At 37.3% G+C, this 22251-nt stretch overlaps 1 protein-coding gene across 2 annotated transcripts in view; it reads left to right on the forward strand.

The window, feature by feature from the left end:
• Positions 1-2224: 2224 nt before the first annotated feature.
• Positions 2225-22251, forward strand: part of GUSB (glucuronidase beta) — a 200633-nt gene continuing 180606 nt past the window's right edge. For both annotated transcript variants that reach the window (XM_053707446.1, XM_053707447.1), the window contains exons 1-2: positions 2225-2510; positions 21976-22164. In XM_053707446.1, the coding sequence (XP_053563421.1) occupies positions 2304-2510; positions 21976-22164 (396 nt within the window). In that variant the 5' untranslated portion in view covers positions 2225-2303. The remainder of the gene's footprint in view (positions 2511-21975; positions 22165-22251) is intronic.

The following is a 22251-nucleotide window of genomic DNA, read 5'->3' on the forward strand; positions in this document are numbered from 1 at the left end:
ATCACAGTATGCACACACATAACCTCTTACACATAGTCTTTAAAGGAATAACTTTAAACCACAAGCATACAGTCTTAATTGTACAGGTAAACAAACATGCAAGACACACAGCCTTAAAGGAACAGCTGACACCATGCATAGTCTTTAAGGGTCAGGCATACAGTCCTATAAGCACACCTAAGTGCACAAAGCCATTAGGGATGCACAAGTACATGGTACAGGGCAGGCACAGACATACACACATTGTAAACATCCTTAAAGGGACATGAAACCCACATATTTTCTTTCCTTATTCACACAGAGAATATAATTTTAAGTAACTTTCCGAATTTCTTCTACTATCCTTTTTGATTAGTTCTCTTGGTGGCCTTTGTTGAAAAGCATACCTAGGTAGGCTCAATACCTGGGAGCTAGCTGCTAATTGGTTCCTGCACATATATGCCTCTTGCCATTGCTATGGTCTGTCCCTTTAAGTCTGCATGTGATGCGTTGTCCCTTTAATGGCTTATGTGTGATGTCCCTTTAAGACTTTGAGAGCATGCAAGGTTTTGCATGCTCTTGCTCTCGGCTGTGTGGTGTGAGTTGCTCCTTTAAAGTCTGTAGTTTTGTGCACCTGTATTATTAGAGGTACATTCCTGTTAAAATGTAAATTCACAAAGATGAATTACATCTTTAAATACAAACATATTTGCAATATACATATATTGTCAAAAATGGGTCTAGTAAAATGTATCACTGTTTTAATGTTAACATTTTTCTCTGCATGTGCATATGAAGCATAGCTAGATATTTTAAATACTGCAGCTGCTCAGAGCACTGGCTTGTATCATGTCATTGTATCATGTCATCAAGCACTTTAGGCTCTCTCAGCAAGTGCTTTGTTTAAAAATGCTGGTGCGTTTAATAAAGCTTTTATTAGAAGCATTTTTGCTAATACATGTATATTACAAAAATGCTTCTTTTTAAACCTGAAATGCATCCATGTAGATTCCAATTTTGGCTGGAATGTCCCTTTAAGATTGTGTGCTTTTGATCTGTTTTCTCTTCAAAAGTTGCGTGTTATGTGTGAGTATGAGCACCTGTCTCTTTAAGACTTGCGTTATGCATGCAAGGTTTTGTGTGCGCATACTGTGATCTATACATTTAAGATGCCTGTCACTTAGTCTGTGTGAGATGTGTGTGCCTGTCCCTTTATGACTTTGAGAGTGTGCAAGGTTGTGTGTGCATGTGTCCCTTTAAAGGCTGTGTATGTTGTGTGTGTGCACGCCTGTCCCTTTAACGGGATAGGAAAGTCAAAATTAAACTTGCATGATTCAGATATAGCATGACACTTTTAAATACACTTCTATTTTCAAATGTACTTTGTTCTCTTGGTATCCCTTGTTAAAAAAGAATATGCACATAGCCTACACTAGTGGCAGGTAGTTGGTGATTGGTGCCTGCACACATTTGTTTCTTGTGATTGGCTGACTAGATGTGATCAGCTAGCTAACAGAAGTGCATTGCTGCTTCTTGAAAAAGGATATCAAGAGAATGTATTAAATTAGATAATATAATTAAATTAGAAAGATGTTTAAAAGTGTATGTTCTATATGAATCCTGAAAAAAATGGGTTTCATGTCCCTTCAAGACTGAGCATCTCTTTATGGCTGTGTCCGTTGTGTGCATCTGTCCCTTTGTGTATGCACATACTGTGATCTGTCCCTTTAAGCCTGCGTGTGGTGTGAGTCTGCCCTTTTAAAGTTTGCATTATTGAGTGTGCAGTCCCTTTAAGACGGTGTGTGAATACAGTGAGCTGTACCTTTAAAGGGACAGAGTATACTATAAAATTAACATTGTATAACTTTATAAGTCTCTGAGTACAGTAAATAGTTACACGTGTATAAACACATGCAGAAATATATACAAATATCTAGGCTGAGTTCCATACAATGTATACATGTAGGTCAGCAGAGCTCATGTGTAAGTGCTGTCTGAGGAAAGTCTATAGAGAAAACAGGGATTTTACACCCCAAACTATGACTCCCCTTTGTTCCTGACCAATGTTTAAAGTAAAATACGGGTAATGCTATATGGCACTTTACAAATAGTTTAAAGTTTGTAACTGTTCTACAGCATCGGTGCCCCATCCCATCACATTACCAGATCGCTCCAGTTACAGGGCAGTTTAGTAGGTACATTCACTAGTCATGTGACGCCTGTCAGCTGACACTGAGTGATACATTGCTGCTGAGGCAGGAAGCTGGGCTGACTTACAGGAGGAAAACTATTTGGGGCTTATTTGTCTGAAGTGACCTGAGCTAATGGCTGCATTGTGCAGCGTGTGGCTTCTGCTGGTTTGCAGCAAAGCTCTGGCAGATAATGTACTGGATGGCGGCATGCTGTATCCTAGGGAAACTCCAACAAGGGAGCTGAAGGAACTCAATGGCATCTGGAGTTTTCGGGCTGATAAATCTCCCCAGAGGGATGAAGGCTTCCAGCAGCAGTGGTACAAGAGACCCCTTAGAGAGGTAACACAGCAAAAGCGTCTGCAGCTGGCATTTTGTCTCCCTTGAACTTTACCTTGATTTGCTTGTCATTGACATCTGATCATTTTCTGTTTTATAGTGTTTGCATAACTGATGTTTTACTTTCCCGAATATAACTATTTTATATTACTGCTTTTTACATTTAAAGTATAACATTAATGGTATCATTTCTGTTATTTAGTGATGCCGTTTAATAAATTTATATTCGGCTGCGTCTTTGGCTTTTGTTTCATCACATAACTGTTTTGACTTTCATGCCCTAGGGTGACTGACTTCAGCAGACAGAAACTTGCCTGACTTATAAAAATATGCAGCAGTTGCCTTAGGTTCCTGACTAGCTGCTAAGTTTTCTATAAGTTTGTAAAGTCTGTGTATAGCCTGTGCACCCTTCTGAAGTTGCCTTGTGTCCTTACTTCACAGTCTACTAGTCCTGCTACATTCTTGCAAGGTAAAGGAAACCTTTGTTTTTGTGACTTGACAGTGGGTGTATTAAAAGTGACATTCCGGTCATAGATTAATTCAATCTTTGAATAGAAACATATTTACATTATACATGTATTGGCATCAGTGCTTCTCATTAACCCCTTAGTGACCAGACCACTTTTCAATTTGTTGACCATCTGGGACCAAGGCTATTTTTGCATTTCTGCGATGTTTGTGTTTAACTGTAATTTTCCTCTTACTCATTTACTGTACCCACACATATTATATACTGTTTTTCTCGCCATTAAATGGACTTTCTAAAGATATGATTATTTTCATCATATCTTATAATTTACTATAAAAAAAAATATAAAATATGAGGAAAAAATGAAAAAAAATGCACTTTTTCTAACTTTGAGCCCCAAAATCTCTTACACATCTACAACCACCATAAAATACCAATGCTAAACAGTTTCTAAATTTTGTCCTGAGTTTATAAATACCCAATGTTTACATGTTCTTTGCTTTTTTTGCAAGTTATAGGGCAATAAGTACAAGTAGCACTTTGCTATTTCAAAACCATGTTTTTTCAAAATTGGCGATAGTTACATTGTAACACCAATATCTGTCATGAATCCCTGAATAACCCTTCAAATGTATATATTTTTTAAAAGAAGACAACCTAAGGTATTAAACTTGGGGTATTTTGACTTTTTTCATGCAACCATTTTACCACCAATCTATGCCAAAGTTTGGGGGGGAAAAAAAAATAATTTGATTTTTTGACAAAATAGCAATTTAAGAATACATTTACTGATAATATTAAGGGTTACTGCCAAATAACACCCTCATATGTCTTCAGCAGCATCTCCTGGGTACAGTGATACCACCCATGTATAGGTGTGTCGGGTTCTCGGGGGGCTAAAAGCTCTTATTTTTAGGGAGCGCATTCCAGTTTTTCAACTTGGAATTTTCACATCGGTCATCATGCACCCATGTCCTATTTGGGACATTTCTGAAGCTGGTCAATGGAATTTACCCCCATCAAACCATATATTTTTGAAAAGTAGACACCCTAGGGTATTTCAAATGCTTGTATTTTAACACTTTCCATGCACTAATTCAACCACCAGTCTTTGTCAAACTTTTGGGTAGTCATTATTTTGTGTTATTTTTCACACGCATTGTACTTTAGGCATGGATTCTCAGTTCCTGTTATGTGTTACTACCAAAAAAACCCTCAATATGTGTTCAACAACATCTCCTGAGTACAGTGATACCACCCATGTATAGGTGTGTCGGGTTCTCTGGGGGCTAAAAGGCCTTAATTTTAGGAAGCGCATTCCAGTTTTTCAACTTGGAATTTTCACATCGGTCATCATGCACCCATGTCCTATTTGGGACATTTCTGAAGCTGGTCAATGGAATTTACCCCCATCAAACCATATATTTTTGAAAAGTAGACACCCTAGGGTATTTCAAATGCTTGTATTTTAACACTTTCCATGCACTAATTCAACCACCAGTCTTTGTCAAACTTTTGGGTAGTCATTATTTTGTGTTATTTTTCACACACATTGTACTTTAGGCATGGATTCTCAGTTCCTGTTATGTGTTACTGCCAAAAAACACCTCAATATGTGTTCAACAACATCTCCTGAGTACAGTGATACCACCCATGTATAGGTGTGTCGGGTTCTCTGGGGGCTAAAAGGCCTTAATTTTAGGAAGCGCATTCCAGTTTTTCAACTTGGAATTTTCACATCGGTCATCATGCACCCATGTCCTATTTGGGACATTTCTGAAGCCGGTCAATGAAATTTACCCCCATAAAACCATATATTTTTGAGAAGTAGACCCCCTAGGGTATTTGAAATGCTGGTATTTTCACACTTTCCATGAACTTATTTAACCACCAGTCTTTGTCAAACTTTTGGGTAGTCATTTTTTTGTGTTATTTTTCACACACATTGTACTTTAGGCATGGATTCCCAGTTCCTGTTATGTGTTACTGCCAAAAAACACCTCAATATGTGTTCAACAACATCTCCTGAGTACAGTGATACCACCCATGTATAGGTGTGTTGGGTTCTCTGGGGGCTAGAAGGCCTTATTTTTAGGAAGCGCATTCCAGTTTTTCAACTTGGAATTTTCACATCGGTCATCATGCACCCATGTCCTATTTGGGACATTTCTGAAGCCGGTCAATGAAATTTACCCCCATAAAACCATATATTTTTGAGAAGTAGACCCCCTAGGGTATTTGAAATGCTGGTATTTTCACACTTTCCATGAACTTATTTAACCACCAGTCTTTGTCAAACTTTTGAGTAGTCATTTTTTTGTGTTATTTTTCACACACATTGTACTTTAGGCATGGATTCTCAGTTCCTGTTATGTGTTACTGCCAAAAAACACCTCAATATGTGTTCAACAACATCTCCTGAGTACAGTGATACCACCCATGTATAGGTGTGTTGGGTTCTCTGGGGGCTAGAAGGCCTTATTTTTAGGAAGCGCATTCCATTTTTTACACTTCCCATTTTCACATCCCATGCACCCATGTTCTATTTAAGACATTTCTGAAGCCGGCCAATGTAATTTACCCCCATAAAACCATATATTTTTGAAAAGTAGACATCCTAGGGTATTTCAAATGCAGGTGTTTTAACACTTTCCATACACTAATTCAACCACTAGTCTTTGTCAAACTATTGGGCATTCATTTCTTTGTGTTATTTTTCACATACATTGTACTTTAGACATGGATTCACAGCTCCTGTTATGTGTTACTACCAAAGAAGACACCAATATGTGGTCACCAACATCTCCTGAGTTCAGTGATACCACCTATGCATAGGTTTGGTGGCTTGTTTGGGCGGTGCAATGCCAAATGTCTGACATGTGTTTGTGATTTTTTTTCACATTTAACATATTTTCTTTGCCTATCGTCTTTTTTGGGGGTCTTTTAACATACCCCAATTTATTTGTTTTCCATAAATGTGATTATATTTAAAAAGTTGACCCCCCAAGGTATTATACATGGAGTGGTTTGATGACTTTGATGCAACCGTTTTAGCCCAAAAAATTAGAGAAAGTATATGGTGGTAATTTTTCAATTTTCATTGTTACAGACACATTGCTTTTTTACTATGATTTAGGAGAGACTGTTGTAAGTTATTGCAAAAGAATACTTCAGGTTGTTTTCTGCAAGGCACCCTGAGTACACCTATGCCCCCCATGCATAGGTTTGCCAGGATTTTGGGAAGGTTATGTTACAATTTTATGACTTGTGATTTTAGTTATTAAAAATGAGAGTATTTCTTCTGATAGGCCTATCTTTAGTTTGGGGCCTATCACATACCCCACTTTTATTTATTGCATTCAAAGTGTATATTTTTTAAATGTTGACACCCCAAGGTATTGTATATGGTGTGCTTTGATGCCTTTGAAGCAACCGTTTTAGCCCAAAAAATTGGAGAAAGTGTATGGTGGTAATTTTTCAATTTTCATTTTTACAGACACATTGCTTTTTGACTATAATTTAGGAGAGACTGTTGTAAGTTATTACAAAAACATACTTCAGGTTGTTTTCTGCAAGGCACCCTGAGAACACCTATGTCCCCCATGCATAGGTTTGACAGGGGTTTTGGTTAAAAAAAAACAGGCCCAATTTTAGAAAAAAATAGAGTAGTGAAATGTAAAAATCTGGCACAGTAAAAGTAAAAAAAACAAAAAAACATCTAACTGTAAACATAACCAAAAAAAAATATATATATATATGTAACAGCAAATGTATTTATTTTTTTAAAAATTGACCATTGTATGGTACCGCTTGAAGCAGTCCCCAATGCAGAGTGCAGGCTGTCCAGGGCAATCAGGACAGTAATATATGGTGTCCCTTCTCTTCCCCCTCTTGGTACAGACTCTGCATTTTTTTTGTGGTTTCTGCTTTGTGGCAGTAGGGGGGATTTTAAAAATAAAATGGGTAGCCCCAACTCTGCTCTCTCCCATCACCGCCCGGGGAGCAGGTGCATCATGGTACAAAATCCCCGTAATAATCTGGAGCTGAAACTGTAAAAAAGTATTTTTAACTCTGGGGTTTGCTTTTTTGAACAACAAAAAAGCGTTGTGGGTTGCAATCTGCATTAGGTAAATTGCAACCTTTTTGTACCAGGCCCTTGTCTTCCGCATAATTAGGTAGGGCTGCAGCAGCTGATCAGCCAGATCAACCCCACCCATATGCCGGTTATAAGACTTGATGCACACTGGCTTCCTTATGATCTCAGCTCTGCCATGTACAGAAACTGCCACCGTCCTCTCTGTGTGGATGGTGGTAAGAAGGTATACATCCTTCTTGTCTCTGTACTTCAGTGCCAACAGCTCCTCTTGGCGCAGAGCTGAGGTCTCCCCCCTTCGTAGCCGGGTGCGTACAAGCTGTCCTGGGAAACCTGCGCGGTTCTTTTTAATTGTACCGCAAGCTACTGTATCAAAGCAATACAGTAGCTTGAACAAAAGGACACTTGTATAAAAATTGTCTAAGTACAAGTGATACCCTTTGTTCATTAGGGGTAATATCAGGTCCCAGACAATCTTGCCAGTGGTTCCCATATGTTCTGGGCAACCTGGAGGGTCAAGGTGGCTATCCTTTCCCTCATACACCCGGAAGGCCTGAGTATACCCAGTCTCGCTGTCACAGAGCTTATACACCTTTACCCCATATCTGGAGCGTTTGGAAGGAATATACTGCTTGAATCCCAACCTTCCCTTATACTTCATTAGGGATTCATCAACGCATATATTCCTTCCAGGTGTATAAGCCTCTGCAAACCTGGCAGAAAAGTGGGTTATCAGGGGGCGGATTTTATACAGCCTGTCAAATTGGGGATGCTCCCTAGGGGGGCACAGGCTGTTGTCGCTGAAGTGCATGAAATGCAGAATCATTTCATACCTCTTCCTCGACATAGTCTGGGAGAAAATGGGGGTAGAGCAGATGGGGCTAGTACTCCAGTAGGAGCGAATGGAGGGTTTCTTTATGATGCCCATCAGCATAGTCAATGCCCAGAATTTTTTGAATTCTGGCACATTGATGGGGGCCCATTGCTGCTTTGCCAAATATGTTCCAGGCTTTGCAGCACGGAACTGATGGGCATATAAATTAGTTTGGGCGACAATGTTCCCCAATATATCATCGCCCAGAAACACTTCCAGAAACTGCTGGGGGCTAAAACCTCTATCTGAATCGTGAAATGAAAATTTTTGGGTTCAGTGTCCCTTTAAAGACTGCCTCTAATCTGAATGCATTTTGACCACTAGAGGGCATTAGTTCATGTGTTTCATATAGATAACATTGAGCTCATGCACGTGAAGTTACCCTGGAGATAGCACTGATTGGCTAAAATGCAAGTCTGTCAAAAGAACTGAAATAAGGGGGCAGTTTGCAGAGGCTTAGATACAAGGTAATCACCAAGGTAAAAAGTGTATTAATATAACTGTGTGTTAGTTATGCAAAATTTGGGAATGAGTAATAAAAGGGATTATCTTTCTTTTTAAACAACAAAAAAATCTGGTGTTGACTGGCCCTTTAAGTGTTTCCATTTTTCTCTGCACGTGTATGTGATGCATAGTTAGATATTCTCAGTGCACCGGCATTTTAAATACTGCAGCTGCTCAGAGCTTCAGTATGGCTAGTATGTCAGTAATTTAAAAATACAGTCATTAACAGATAGTACAAGCACTGTAGGCTCTCTGAACAAGTGATGTGTTTAAAATGCTGGTGCACGGTGCATACTGAAATATACCTTTGAAACAGCTACAGCTTTTATTAGATGCATTTTTGCTAATATATGTATGTTACAAAAATGTTTCTATTGAAACTCATCCATGTGGATTCAAATTTTGGCTGGAATGTCCCTTTAAGAATAGCCTGTAGGACAGTAGTACATGCAGCAGTTTCCTGTAGCATGTATATATGTGTAAGTGTGGTGTGTGTGTGTGTGTGTGTATATATAGAGCTAGATTACACGTGGAGCATAATCAATAGCACAGGATGTTATTTTGTCTTCAGTCTCACACTAAGAATAACAGACAATTTTGTACTACAAGTGGATGGTTAACAAATTTTAACCAGACCATCTTATAGGGACAGTCTAGTCCAAAATAAACTTTCATGATTCAGATAGAGACTGTCATTTTAAACAATTTTCCTTAAATAACAATTTTTTAAATAAATGTACTTTTATCTCCAATTTTGCTTTGTTTTCTTGGTTGAAAGCTAAACCTAGGATATTCATATGCTACTTTCTAAGCCCTTGAAGGCCTGGCCGCCTCTTATCTCAGGGCATTTTGACAGTTTTTCACCACTAGAGGGTGTTAGTTCATGTGTGTCATATAGATAACATTGTGCAAAAGAACTGAAATAAGAGGGCAGTTTGCAGAGGCTTAGATACACTTTTTTACCTCTGTGATAACCTTGTATTTCTATAACTGTGTTGGTTATGCAAAACTAGGGAATGGGTAATAAAGGGATTATTTATCTTTTAAAACAATAAAATTCTGGTGTAGACTGTCCCTTTAACTTGACCAAAACCTTTTTAGCATGCTCTATACTAGATAGAGCAGGAAGTGCTATTAGCATGCTCGTGCTTTATTCAGCATCGGTTTTTTAAAAGACAAAACACAGTAGTACATTTTAAAATATTCTCTTTTAGATGGAACATAACATTTTTTGAGTCCCTTTTATTGACTTATGAACCCAGTATTTGATTGATTTTCAAGACTAAACAGGTGGTGTACTCTGAGTTGATACTGGTAATTTAGGCCTGTGATTATCCAGTATAAGCATATAAAACATATAGATATTTCTTTCCTAATGAACTCATTGGCTGGAAAGCCAAATGCTAATAATGTAATTCTGTCTTGAATTCCTTTTTAGCAGTTTTTTTTATCTAGTAGATACAGATATAATCTTATCTACAAACAGCTATGACCAACTTCATGAAGAAACCTTTGGTGGTTTGAAAACTCTCTATCTTATCTATGGAAATATTTTAGTTTCTTCTCAAAACTGTATCATAGAACAAAGACTATTAAACCACTACAGGTTGAAAACCCTTTTTCTTTCATGTAATTGGCAAGAGTCTATGAGCTAGTGACATATGGGATATACAATCCTACCAGGAGGGGCAAAGTTTCCCAGACCTCAAAATGCCTATAAATACACCCCTCACCACACCCACAATTCAGTTTTACAAACTTTGCCTCCTATGGAGGTGGTGAAGTAAGTTTGTGCTAAGATTTCTACGTTGATATTCGCTTCTCAGCATTGTTGAAGCCCGATTCCTCTCAGAGTACAGCGAATGTCAGAGGAACGTGAAGGGAGTATCACTTATTTGAATACGATGATTTCCCTAACGGGGGTCTATTTCATAGGTTCTCTGTTATCGGTCGTAGAGATTCATCTCCTACCTCCCTTTTCAGATCGACGATATACTCTCAATTTACCATTACCTCTACTAATAACTGTTTTAGTACTGGTTTGGCTATCTGCTATATATGGATGGGTGTCTTTTGGTAAGTATGTTTTCATTACTTAAGACACTCTCAGCTATGGTTTGGCACTTTATACAATTATATAAAGTTCTAAATATATGTATTGTACTTATATTTGCCATGAGTCAGGTTCATGTATTTCCTTCTGCAGACTGTCCGTTTCATATTTGGGAATATAAACACTTTAAGAAATTTATTTCTTACCTGGGGTTTTAGTCTTTTTTCAATTTGACTACTTTTGCAATTGCGGGTGTTAGGCCCACGGGTGCGTCAAATGTTTGACTTTATTGCGTCATTTTTGGTGCAAACTTTTTTTGGCGCGAAAAAGTACGTTTATGACGCAACTTCATCATTTTCGGCGTCATACGTGATGCCGAGACATTTCACACGGCGGCGTCATTAGTGACGCAAGTGTGTCATTTCTGGTCATTTTTGGCGCCAAAAAAGTTTACGTTACGTTGTGCATCATTCTTGGCGCCAAATTTTTTTCATTATTTCAATACCCCATTGATGTTTGCCTCCTGCTTTCTTCTCTATCAAGAGACCTATGCTTTTGCATTTTTTCCCATTCCTGAAACTGTCATTTAAGGAAATAGATAATTTTTCTTTATATGTTGTTTTTTCTCTTACATTGAGCAAGATGTCCCAATCTGATCCTGTCTCTGAAGTTTCTGCTAGAACATTGCTGCCTGACATCGTTTCTACCAAAGCTAAGTGCATTTGTTGTAAAATTGTAGAAATTATTCCACCGAATGTCATTTGTAATAGTTGTCATGATAAACTTTTACATGCAGATAGTGTTTCTATCAGTAATAGTACATTGCCAGTTGCAGTTCCTTCAACTTCTAATGTGCATGATATACCTGTAACTTTTAAAGAATTTGTTTCTGATTCTATTATGAAGGCTTTGTCTGCATTTCCACCTTCTAATAAACGTAAAAGGTCTTTTAAAACTTCTCATTTAGCTGATGAAATTTCAAATGACCAACAACATAATAATTAATCCTCTTCTGATGAGGATCTATCTGAAACAGAAGATCCTTCCTCAGATATTGACACTGACAAATCTACTTATTTATTTATTTAAAATAGAGTATATGCGTTCTTTATTAAAAGAAGTGTTAATTACTTTGGATATTGAGGTAACCAGTCCTATTGACGTTCAGTCTAATAAACGTTTAAATGCTGTTTTTAAACCTCCTGTGGTTTCTCCAGGGGTTTTTCCCATTCCTGAGGCAATTTCTGATATGATTTCTAGGGAATGGAATAAGCCAGGTACTTCCTTTATTCCTTCTTCAAGGTTTAAGAGATTGTATCCTTTACCAGCAAAATCTATAGAGTTTTGGGAAAAAGTCCCTAAAGTTGATGGGGCTATTTCTACTCTTGCTAAACGTACCACTTTTCCTATGGAAGATAGCACTTCCTTTAAGGATCCTTTAGATAGGAAGCTTGAATCTTATCTAAGGAAGGCCTATTTATATTCAGGTCATCTTCTCAGACCTGCTATTCCTTTGGGTGATGTTGCGGCTGCATCAACTTTCTGGTTGGAAAATTTAGCGCAACATGAATTGGATTCTGACATATCTAGCATTATTCGCTTACTGCAACATGCTAATCATTTTATTTGTGATGCCATTTTTGATATTATCAAAATTGATGTTAGAGCCATGTCTTTAGCTGTATTAGCTAGAAGAGCTTTTTGGCTTAAATCTTGGAATGCTGATATGACATCTAAATCTAGATTACTATCTCTTTCTTTCCAAGGTAATAATTTATTTGGTTCTCAGTTGGATTCTATTATTTCAACTATCACTGGGGGAAAAGGAGTTTTTCTGCCTCAGGATAAAAAAAACCTAAGGGTAAATCTAAGGCTTCTAATAGTTTTCGTTCCTTTCGTCAGAATAAGGAACAAAAACTCAATCCTTCCCCCAAGGAATCTGCTTCCACTTGGAAGCCTTCCTCAAATTGGAATAAATCCAAGCCATTTAGGAAACCACAGTCAGCCCCTAAATCCGCATGAAGGTGCGGCCCTCATGCCAGCTCAGCTGGTAGGGGGCAGATTAAGGTTTTTCAAGGATTTTTGGATAAAATCTGTCCAAAATCATTGGATTCAGAGCTTTGTCTCTCAAGGGTATCAAATAGGATTCAAAATAAGACCTCCTGTGAGAAGATTTTTTCTCTCACGCATCCCTGTAAATCCAGTAAAAGCTCAGGCTTTTCTGAAGTGTGTTTCAGACCTGGAGTCTTCAGGGGTAATCATGCCAGTTCCTCCTCAGGAACAAGGTTTGGGGTTTTATTCAAACCTTTTCATTGTACCAAAGAAAGAAAATTTATTCAGACCAGTTCTGGATCTAAAAATTTTGAATCATTATGTAAGAGTACCAACTTTCAAGATGGTGACTATAAGGACTATTCTGCCTTTTTTGTTCAGCAAGGACATTATATGTCCACAATAGACTTGCAGGATGCATACCTTCATATTCCGATTCATCCAGAACACTTTCAGTTTCTGAGATTCTTTTTTCTAGACAAGCATTACCAATTTGTTGCTCTTCCATTTGGCCTAGCAACAGCTCCAAGAATCTTTTCAAAGGTTCTGGGTGCCCTACTATCTGTAATCAGAGAACAGGGTATTGCGGTGTTTCCTTATTTGGACGATATCTTGGTACTAGCTCAGTCTTTACATACTGCAGAATCTCACACGAATCAACTAGTGTTGTTTCTTCGGAAACATGGTTGGAGGATCAATTTACCAAAAAGTTTCTTGATTCCTCAGACAAGGGTCACCTTTTTAGGGCTTCCAGATAGATTCAGTGTCCATGACTCTGTCTCTAACAGACAAGAGACGTTTAAAATTGGTTGCAGCATGCCGGCACCTTCAGTCTCAGTCATTCCCTTCAGTGGCTATGTGCATGGAAGTTTTAGGTCTCATGACTGCAGCATCAGACGCGATCCTCTTTGCTCGTTTTCACATGAGACCTCTACAGCTTTGTATGCTGAATCAATGGTGCAGGGATTATACAAAGATATCACAATTAATATCCTTGAATCCCAATGTACGACACTCTCTGACATGGTGGATAGATCACCATCGTTTGGTTCAAGGGGCTTCTTTTGTTCGCCCAACCTGGACTGTGATCTCAACAGATGCGAGTCTTTCAGGTTGGGTAGCTGTTTGGGGATCTCTGACAGCACAAGGGGTTTGGAAATCTCAAGAGGCGAGATTACCAATAAATATTTTAGAACTCCGTGCAATTTTCAGGGCTCTTCAGTTCTGGCCTCTGCTAAAGAGAGAACCGTTCATTTGTTTTCAGACAGATAATATCACAACTGTGGCTTATGGCAATCATCAGGGTTGGGACTCACAGTCCCCAAGCTATGAAGGAAGTACTGTATCTCGGATACTTGCTTGGGCGGAATCCAGCTCCTGTCTAATCTCTGCGGTGCATATCCCAGGTGTAGACAATTGGGAGGCGGATTATCTCAGCCGTCAGACTTTACATCCAGGGGAGTGGTCTCTCCATCCAGATGTGTTTTCTCCGATTGTTCATATGTGGGGTCTTCCAGAGATAGATCTCATGGCCTCTCATCTAAACAAGAAACTTCCCAGATACCTGTTCAGGCGGAAGCAGTGGATGCGCTGACACTTCCTTGGTGTTATCAACCTGCTTACATCTTCCCGCCTCTAGTTCTCCTTCCAAGAGTGATCTCCAAAATCATCATGGAGCAGTCTTTTGTGTTGCTGGTGGCCCCAGCATGGCCACACAGGTTTTGGTATGCGGATCTGGTTCGGATGTCCAGTTGCCCGCCTTGGCCACTTTCGTTACGGCCGGACCTACTATCTCAAGGTCCGTTTTTTTCCATCAGGATCTCAAATCATTAAATTTGAAGGTATGGAAATTGAACTCTTAGTTTTAAGTCATAGAGGGTTTTCTGACTCAGTGATTAATACTATGTTACAAGCTCGTAAATCTGTTTCTAGAAAGATTTATTATAGAGTTTGGAAGACTTACATTTCATGGTGTTCTTCTAATAAATTCTCCTGGCATTCTTTTAGAAGTCCTAGAATTTTGCAGTTTCTTCAGGATGGTTTGGATAAGGGTTTGTCTGCAAGTTCCTTGAAAGGACAAATCTCCGCTCTTTCTGTTTTATTTCACAGAAAGATTGCTATACTTCCTGATATACACTGTTTTGTACAGGCTTTAGTTCGTATTAAGCCTGTCATTAAGTCAATTTCTCCTCCTTGGAGTCTTAATTTGGTTCTGAAGGCTTTACAGGCTCCTCCATTTGAACCTATGCATTCTTTGGACATTAAACTACTTTCTTGGAAAGTGTTGTTCCTTTTGGCTATCTCTTCTGCTAGAAGAGTTTCTGAGCTATCTGCTCTTTCTTGTGAGTCTCCTTTTCTGATTTTTCATCAGGATAAGGCAGTTTTGCGGACTTCTTTTCAATTTTTACCTAAGGTTGTGAATTCTAACAACATTAGTAGAGAAATTGTTGTCCCTTCTTTATGTCCTAATCTTAAAGCTACTAAAGATTTCAGGAAGACTTCCAGTCTATTTGTTTTATTTTCTGGTCCTAGGAAAGGTCAGAAAGCTTCTGCTATTTCCTTGGCTTCTTGCTTGAAACTTTTGATTCATCAAGCTTATTTGGAGTTGGGTCAAACCCCACCTCAGAGAATTACAGCTCATTCTACTAGATCAGTCTCCACTTCGTGGGCTTTTAAGAATGAAGCTTCAGTTGATCAGATTTGCAAAGCGGCAACTTGGTCCTCTTTGCATACATTTACTAAATTCTACCATTTTGATGTATTTGCTTCTTCGGAAGCAGTTTTTGGTAGAAAAGTTCTTCAGGCAGCTGTTTCAGTTTGATTCTTCTGCTTTTGATTTAAGTTTTTTTCTTCAAAAGTGAAAATAAACTTATTTTTTTGGGTTGTGGATTATTTTTTCAGCGGAATATGGCTGTTTTTATTTTATTCCCTCCCTCTCTAGTGACTCTTGAGTGGAAGACTCCACATCTTGGGTATTGATATCCCATATGTCACTAGCTCATGGACTCTTGCCAATTACATGAAAGAAAACATAATTTATGTAAGAATTTACCTGATAAATTCATTTCTTTCATATTGGCAAGAGTCCATGAGGCCCACCCTTTTTATGGTGGTTATGATTTTTTGTATAAAGCACAATTATTTCCAAATTTCGTTTGTTGATGCTTTCTACTCCTTTCTTTATCACCCCACTGCTTGGCTATTCGTTAAATTGAATTGTGGGTGTGGTGAGGGGTGTATTTATATGCATTTTGAAGTTTGGGAAACTTTGCCCCTCCTGGTAGGATTGTATATCCCATATGTCACTAGCTCATGGACTCTTGCCAATATGAAAGAAATGAATTTATCAGGTAAATTATGTTATCTAAACTGCTTGGGACCAGAAAAGGTTTGAACTTCGGATTATAAAATGGGTCAGGTTGGAGAGGGATATCATTTATGCAGTATTTGCATGTCATAATACAGCTTGTACATGCAACCTAAAGGTAGTTTTATATCATTATTAATACTTTTTTTTTTTTTTTTTTAATTCTTTTTATTGAGAATCCATGATATTTTAACAATACAGAACAATAAAAGAAAAGTTAAACAAGATTACAGACAAAACAGATCACAATCACTTTTGTCTTTTTAACAAATGAATCTGTTAAGCAAGTATGGATATAACTGCAATGGATTCTAATCACTAATTCCATATATATATGTCAAACGTAACAAATAAGTCTCAATGCCTAAGTATACTACCATTTATACCGTATCTTAAAATTTAGAAAATTTTTATAGTATTATTTTATTATATTATATCATATATCTGCCAGGGGCTAGAACAGGCTTGGCTATAGCCGAAGATAAAACGTTAGTCAAGAGGCGTGGGGCCTACCTCGATAAATTCTTAATATACTGCTCCCATGTATTCTGCAGCTCGATAAAGTTCTCTCTTTTACCTGAGGTGTCAGAAACAAACTCTTCCATCTCAATTAGATCTGTAACTTTCCTGCGCCATAACTGTACTGACGAAATCTCTGAGGTTTTCCAATTTTGAGTCACTATATATACAAAGTCATAGATAGGATAGCACAATCTTACTGAAGTAATGCCACGGTGCTCTGCTACTATCATAACAATATTCTCCAAAAAGCAGGCAGCTCACTGGTCTTTGTAATAAAACTTAGAATTTATTGTTTCAGTTTAAAAAACAAACGTTTCGGCACTGCATTGTGCCTTTGTCAATGGGCTTGAAATTGAACAAAAGGGGTTATCCCATGACAGACATCTGTGATATACAGGAGAAGTTGTTATGCACGGACACTTTACAGGACACCAGGGTTCCTAAAAGGGAACAGTCTGAACAACTGAACTTGATCACCACATACACACCTGGTTGTGACCGCCTAGCCAATGCAGCACGTCGCCATTGGCCAGTGGTGGGGACAGATCCCATGTTACCGTTTCAGAAGATGAACGCTCCAAGGGTGGTCTATCGCAGAGCAAGGAACCTGAGGGACATCTTGGTTAAAGCAGATCCTGTTAACCACTACAAAAAGGAAACATGGCTCAAGACATCTAAAAAAGGTTGCTTCCCTTGTGGGAGCTGTACAACATGTAACAGCATGTGCAAAGGGGAGTCTTTCCAACACCCCCACAAGAACCAAAGGTTTACAATAAACCATCGCCTCAGCTGTACTAGTACCTATGTGATCTACATGTTGTCTTGTCCGTGTTCACTCATTTACATTGGAAAAACAATAACTTCCTTCCGCGACAGGATGGCAAATCATCGCCACGCCATACGGGAAGCACTGAAAGATGGTGACTCGGACCAACCGGTGGCACGTCACTGTGCAAACTTCAAACACCCAGTGTCAAGCATTAGATCAATGTTGATCGATCATGTCCCACCAAATCCAAGGGGTGGCGACAGGGGTAAAAAATTACTCCAATGCGAGAGCAGGTGGATTCATAAGTTGGGAACCATGACCCCAAAAGGACTCAATACTACTTTGGATTTCAGCCCTTTTTATTAAAATCGATGCCTATGTCCACCTAGCTTGGGTCTGTGGAAGTTTCACTGTTATGGTTACTATCATACTCCATGGGTTTAATGTATATTTAAATCTATTAATAGTACCGGTTTAATGACACTTATTATATTATATTATGTTCAATGAATATCAATACACAGTACTATGCCGTTTGTTCTGTATATACCTTTTAACAAACATTGTTGCATATAATTCTCTGACATAGAATAAGTTCACATTACTGTTTATGCACATCTTTCAGACTTGCATTTCAGCAGCATAACAGACCGAAGTTTATGACTTTACATTTGTATGTACTTTTATTGGATATATTAAATATCATGTGAGTTGTGCGGTTTGCTAGTCTGATAAGATCAAATATTTCTTGGGTCCCCGCCATAGCCACATAATATGAGACACCTAGAGCGGTTCTTGTCCGTTAAGTTGACAGGTTTACACTGGTTGCCTAGAGCAACCGCTGCGCTTCATGAATACTGTATGGTTCTGAACATGCGCAGACTGCCTCCTGGTGATCTCCTAATATCTGGCCTATACACCGATGTAACGCTTGGGACGTTGTCATAACAACGCCGTGCTATGCGTCATCACGCTAGGCACGGCTAGCGTGCCAGCGTGACGTATGGACTAGCTAATTTGATGAACATGCGAATGATATGGCGGTAAAGTCTTAGTGGGGTTAAGTTGTCTCCCTCTATTTAAGGGGGTTTGTTTTAAATGTTTGTTCACTGATCCGGGGTACTTGGGTGCACTCTGTCCTTGTACTTTTTTGTAAAACATTGACAAAGGCACAATGCAGTGCCGAAACGTTTGTTTTTTAAACTGAAACAATAAATTCTAAGTTTTATTACAAAGACCAGTGAGCTGCCTGCTTTTTGGAGAATATATATATATATATATATATATATATATATATATATATATATATATATTATTTATTTACATACAAATACATGTCTAAAGATATATGTATCTCAATGTTAAATGCCTTTGCCTGCCTTTTTATTTTAAGTCCTTAAAAGGACACTCAAGTCAAAATTAAACTTCATGATTCAGATAGAACAGGCAATTTTAAACAACTTTCCAATTTACTTTCATTAACAAGATGTGAACAATCTTTTTATATTTACACTTTTTGAGTCACCAGCTCCTACTGAGCATGTGCAAGAATTCACAGCATATACTTATATGCATTTGTGATTGGCTGATGGCTGTCACATGATACAGGGGGAGTGGAAATAGACTTAACTTTGCAATTTATTTAAAAAAAAATCTACTACTCATTTGAAGTTCTGACTAAGTGCTATTGCATTGTCTTCGTATCATGCATTTGTTGATTATGCAAATCTACTGTATTGACTGGTCCTTTAAGTCCTTATAACTTTTGTGTGCAATTTTGTTTTATAATAATTTTTATTAGATAGTGTTATTATGAGTGTAACTATACTTTGTAATATATTTTTGATGTGTTTTGTGCAACTTTTTAGTTCCATGAAACCGTTAACCAGAGCTCTGAAGTCGTGGTAATCTTTCTTGCGTAAATGCGCACAAGCAATCCCGTTTACTTTCAACTCGTAATACCAGCGGGAAGCCCAAAAAGCGCAAACACGCACAATAAACTCCTTATCGCTTGCACTCGTAATCAGAGCACCATCTTTCAAGATCCTAAACGGTAACAAACCTCTGTCCCTTTAAAAGTAGCTGTAGCTTTTCCTGGATAAGTCTAGTCAAAATTAAACTTTCAGGATTCAGATAGGGCATGCAATTTTAAAAGGCTTTCCAATTTACTTTTATCATCAAATTTGCTTGGTTTTCTTGGTAATCTTTGTTGAAAGGTAAACCTCTGTAGACTAATATGCTAATTTCTAAGCCCTTAAAGGCCACTTCTTTTCTCAGGGGATTTAGACAGTTTTTCACCGCTAGACAGCGCTAGTTCACTTGTGCCATATCTTAGATAACATTGTGCTCACTACTGTGGAGTTACTTAGGAGTAAGCACTGATTGGCTAAAATACAAATCTGTCAAAAGAACTGAAATAAGGGGTTAGTCTACAGAGGCTTAGATGCAAGGTAATCACAGAGGTAAAAAGTATATTAATATGATCATATTGGTGAGAATCTCTTCTGAAACTTATAAATAGGGTATATATAACAGCATATAGTCTGAAGAAGTGGTATAAGATAAATCAAGTATGCCCTAAATGTAGTTCAGAGGTGGCAGATATTCTACACTATTTTTGGTCATGTCCCAAAATTGTTAAATTGTGGACACAAATTAATTACTGGCTTAAAAGAATATTATCAATAGAGAGTGAGATCTCAGCACAACATGTACTTTTTCTAATTAAATACTCAAGAGAAATATAGGAATAATTAATTAGTTAATACAATTATATTACTTATAAGGAATCTCATTCTCAAAAAATTGAAGTCCCACAAAGCCCCTAAATTTATTGTATGTAAAAAGTCACTGATAATACAGTGTACTTTGGAACAACTTTCTTTACAGTATCCTACCAATTTACAGATAAAATGGTTTGTTTGTTTTTTCCAATAAGTAGATACTAGTTATTAAAGCTCTCTCGGAAAACCTACAATCCCAATTGGTAAAACCATTCAGTAAAACCGAATGTGTTAAAAAATGTTAAAGGGACACTGAACCCAAATTTTTTTTCTTTTGTGATTCAGATAGAGAATGAAATTTTAAGCAACTTTCTAATTTACTCCTATTATCAAATGTTCTTTATTCTCTTGGTATCTTTATTTGAAATGCAAGAATGCAAGTTTAGATGCCGGCCCATTTTTGGTGAACAACCTGGGTTGTCCTTGCTGATTGGTGGATAAATTCATCCACCAATAAAAAAAGTGTTGTCCAGAGGTCTGAACCAAGAAAAAAGCTTAGATGCCTTCTTTTTTAAATTAAGATAGCAAGAGAACGAAGAAAAATTGATAATAGGAGTAAAGTAGAAAGTTGCTTAAAATTGCATGCTCTATCTAAATCATGAAGAAAAAAAAATTGGGTTCAGTTTCCCTTTAATGCAAGCCAATTTCCATAGTGCTGGATAGAAGCCTAAAATTTTAAAAATGGATCTTGTAAAGCCAGGGAGAGAGTTGCTACAGAGAAAGGTGTCCTACCTTTTTCTCTTTTTTTTTTAATTTTTTTTTCTCTCTCTCCTTCCTCCCCCTCCTCCTCCGTCTTTAGCAGGATGCTAGCAATATAGCGATTATGTTATATATCACATGCTGTAAGAGGTTATATATGGAATAAGCTAATATTATTTTGGAACATAAGAAGGCATTATATTCAGTTTTCTTTAGATTCATAAACTAACATAATATGTTTTGATATAATTATTTGTGTACTTATGTTTTTCTTATTGACTTTCGTTGGAGGCTGTGTTCCTCCTTATTGCTTATTTGTCTACTGTACACGATATATATTGAAAATCGAATAAAAAAATATTTTATATATATATATACTGTGTATATGTATATATATGTATGTGTATATATATATATATATATATATATATATATATATATATATATATATATATATATATATATATATATATATATATATATAAATATTGGTTATACAAAACTAACTGAGGAATGGGTAATAAAGGAATTAACTATCTTTTTTTTAAACAATAACAATTCTGGAGTAGTCTGTCCATTTTTAAAGAGCAACCATACACATCTTGTCAGAATTTCTATGGTTTACTTGAAATTGATTATTGCTATTTTATTTTTTTAGAGAACGCTTTTCAGAGTTTGAAAATATAGGTGTCACTTCTAGAACAGTTTTAAAAATGATGTTCATATATTTAAACACAGTATACGTTTTCATTTTCCACTGAAAAGTAAATATTCATATTTGAAAACCAAATCTGGCTTGTGAATAAGACGGCTTTCATAAATGTTGAACATGCAGAAATGGAGAAATGTTTAGCTTAGCTCACATGAGAGAGATTTTTTTTTTTTTTTTTTTAAATGACCTGAATTTTCTTTTAATTTTACTTGTTCAGCAATTATAGCTATAGTGCTTTGTGACTTAATTGCTGGGTGTATTTGTTACCAGGAAATATACATTGGATTCATCCTGTTTTGGTTATGTTCTGGAATAGTGTTAAGGAAATCGCATGAATTTTTTTTTTAGAAAAAACAAGGCAAAATGTTATATGGGACGTATTCAGAGTATCATATAATGTGACAAGGGTTAGGTATTGTCATTTTGTGCCTCATGACGATTTCCATTCACATACACTGTATTATCTCAAAAGGCAATAGTGTTCCATGAAATGCTTAAAACTGTTTTTAATTTCTCCCTGAGCTTTCCCTGTTTGAGTCATAGTAAACTCTGTTTCCCATTGTGTTTGCAGACAGGTCCTGTGATAGACATGCCAGTGCCTGCCAGTTTCAATGATATCACCCAGGACATTACCTTGAGGGATCACATCGGTTGGGTCTGGTATGAGAAGGAAGTCTGGCTTCCAAGCCGTTGGGTGGACGATAAAACCTCTTCAAGGGTCGTACTTCGTGTTGGAAGTGCCCATTATTTCTCTATTATAGTAAGTACAATAAACATCATGTTTTGTGTAAAAGGGTGAAACTTTATCCAATTGTTTGTTAAAAATTGTAAACTTAAAATACATCCA

This window comes from Bombina bombina, chromosome 3 (assembly GCF_027579735.1).
Source record: "Bombina bombina isolate aBomBom1 chromosome 3, aBomBom1.pri, whole genome shotgun sequence".
Lineage (NCBI taxonomy): Eukaryota > Metazoa > Chordata > Amphibia > Anura > Bombinatoridae > Bombina > Bombina bombina.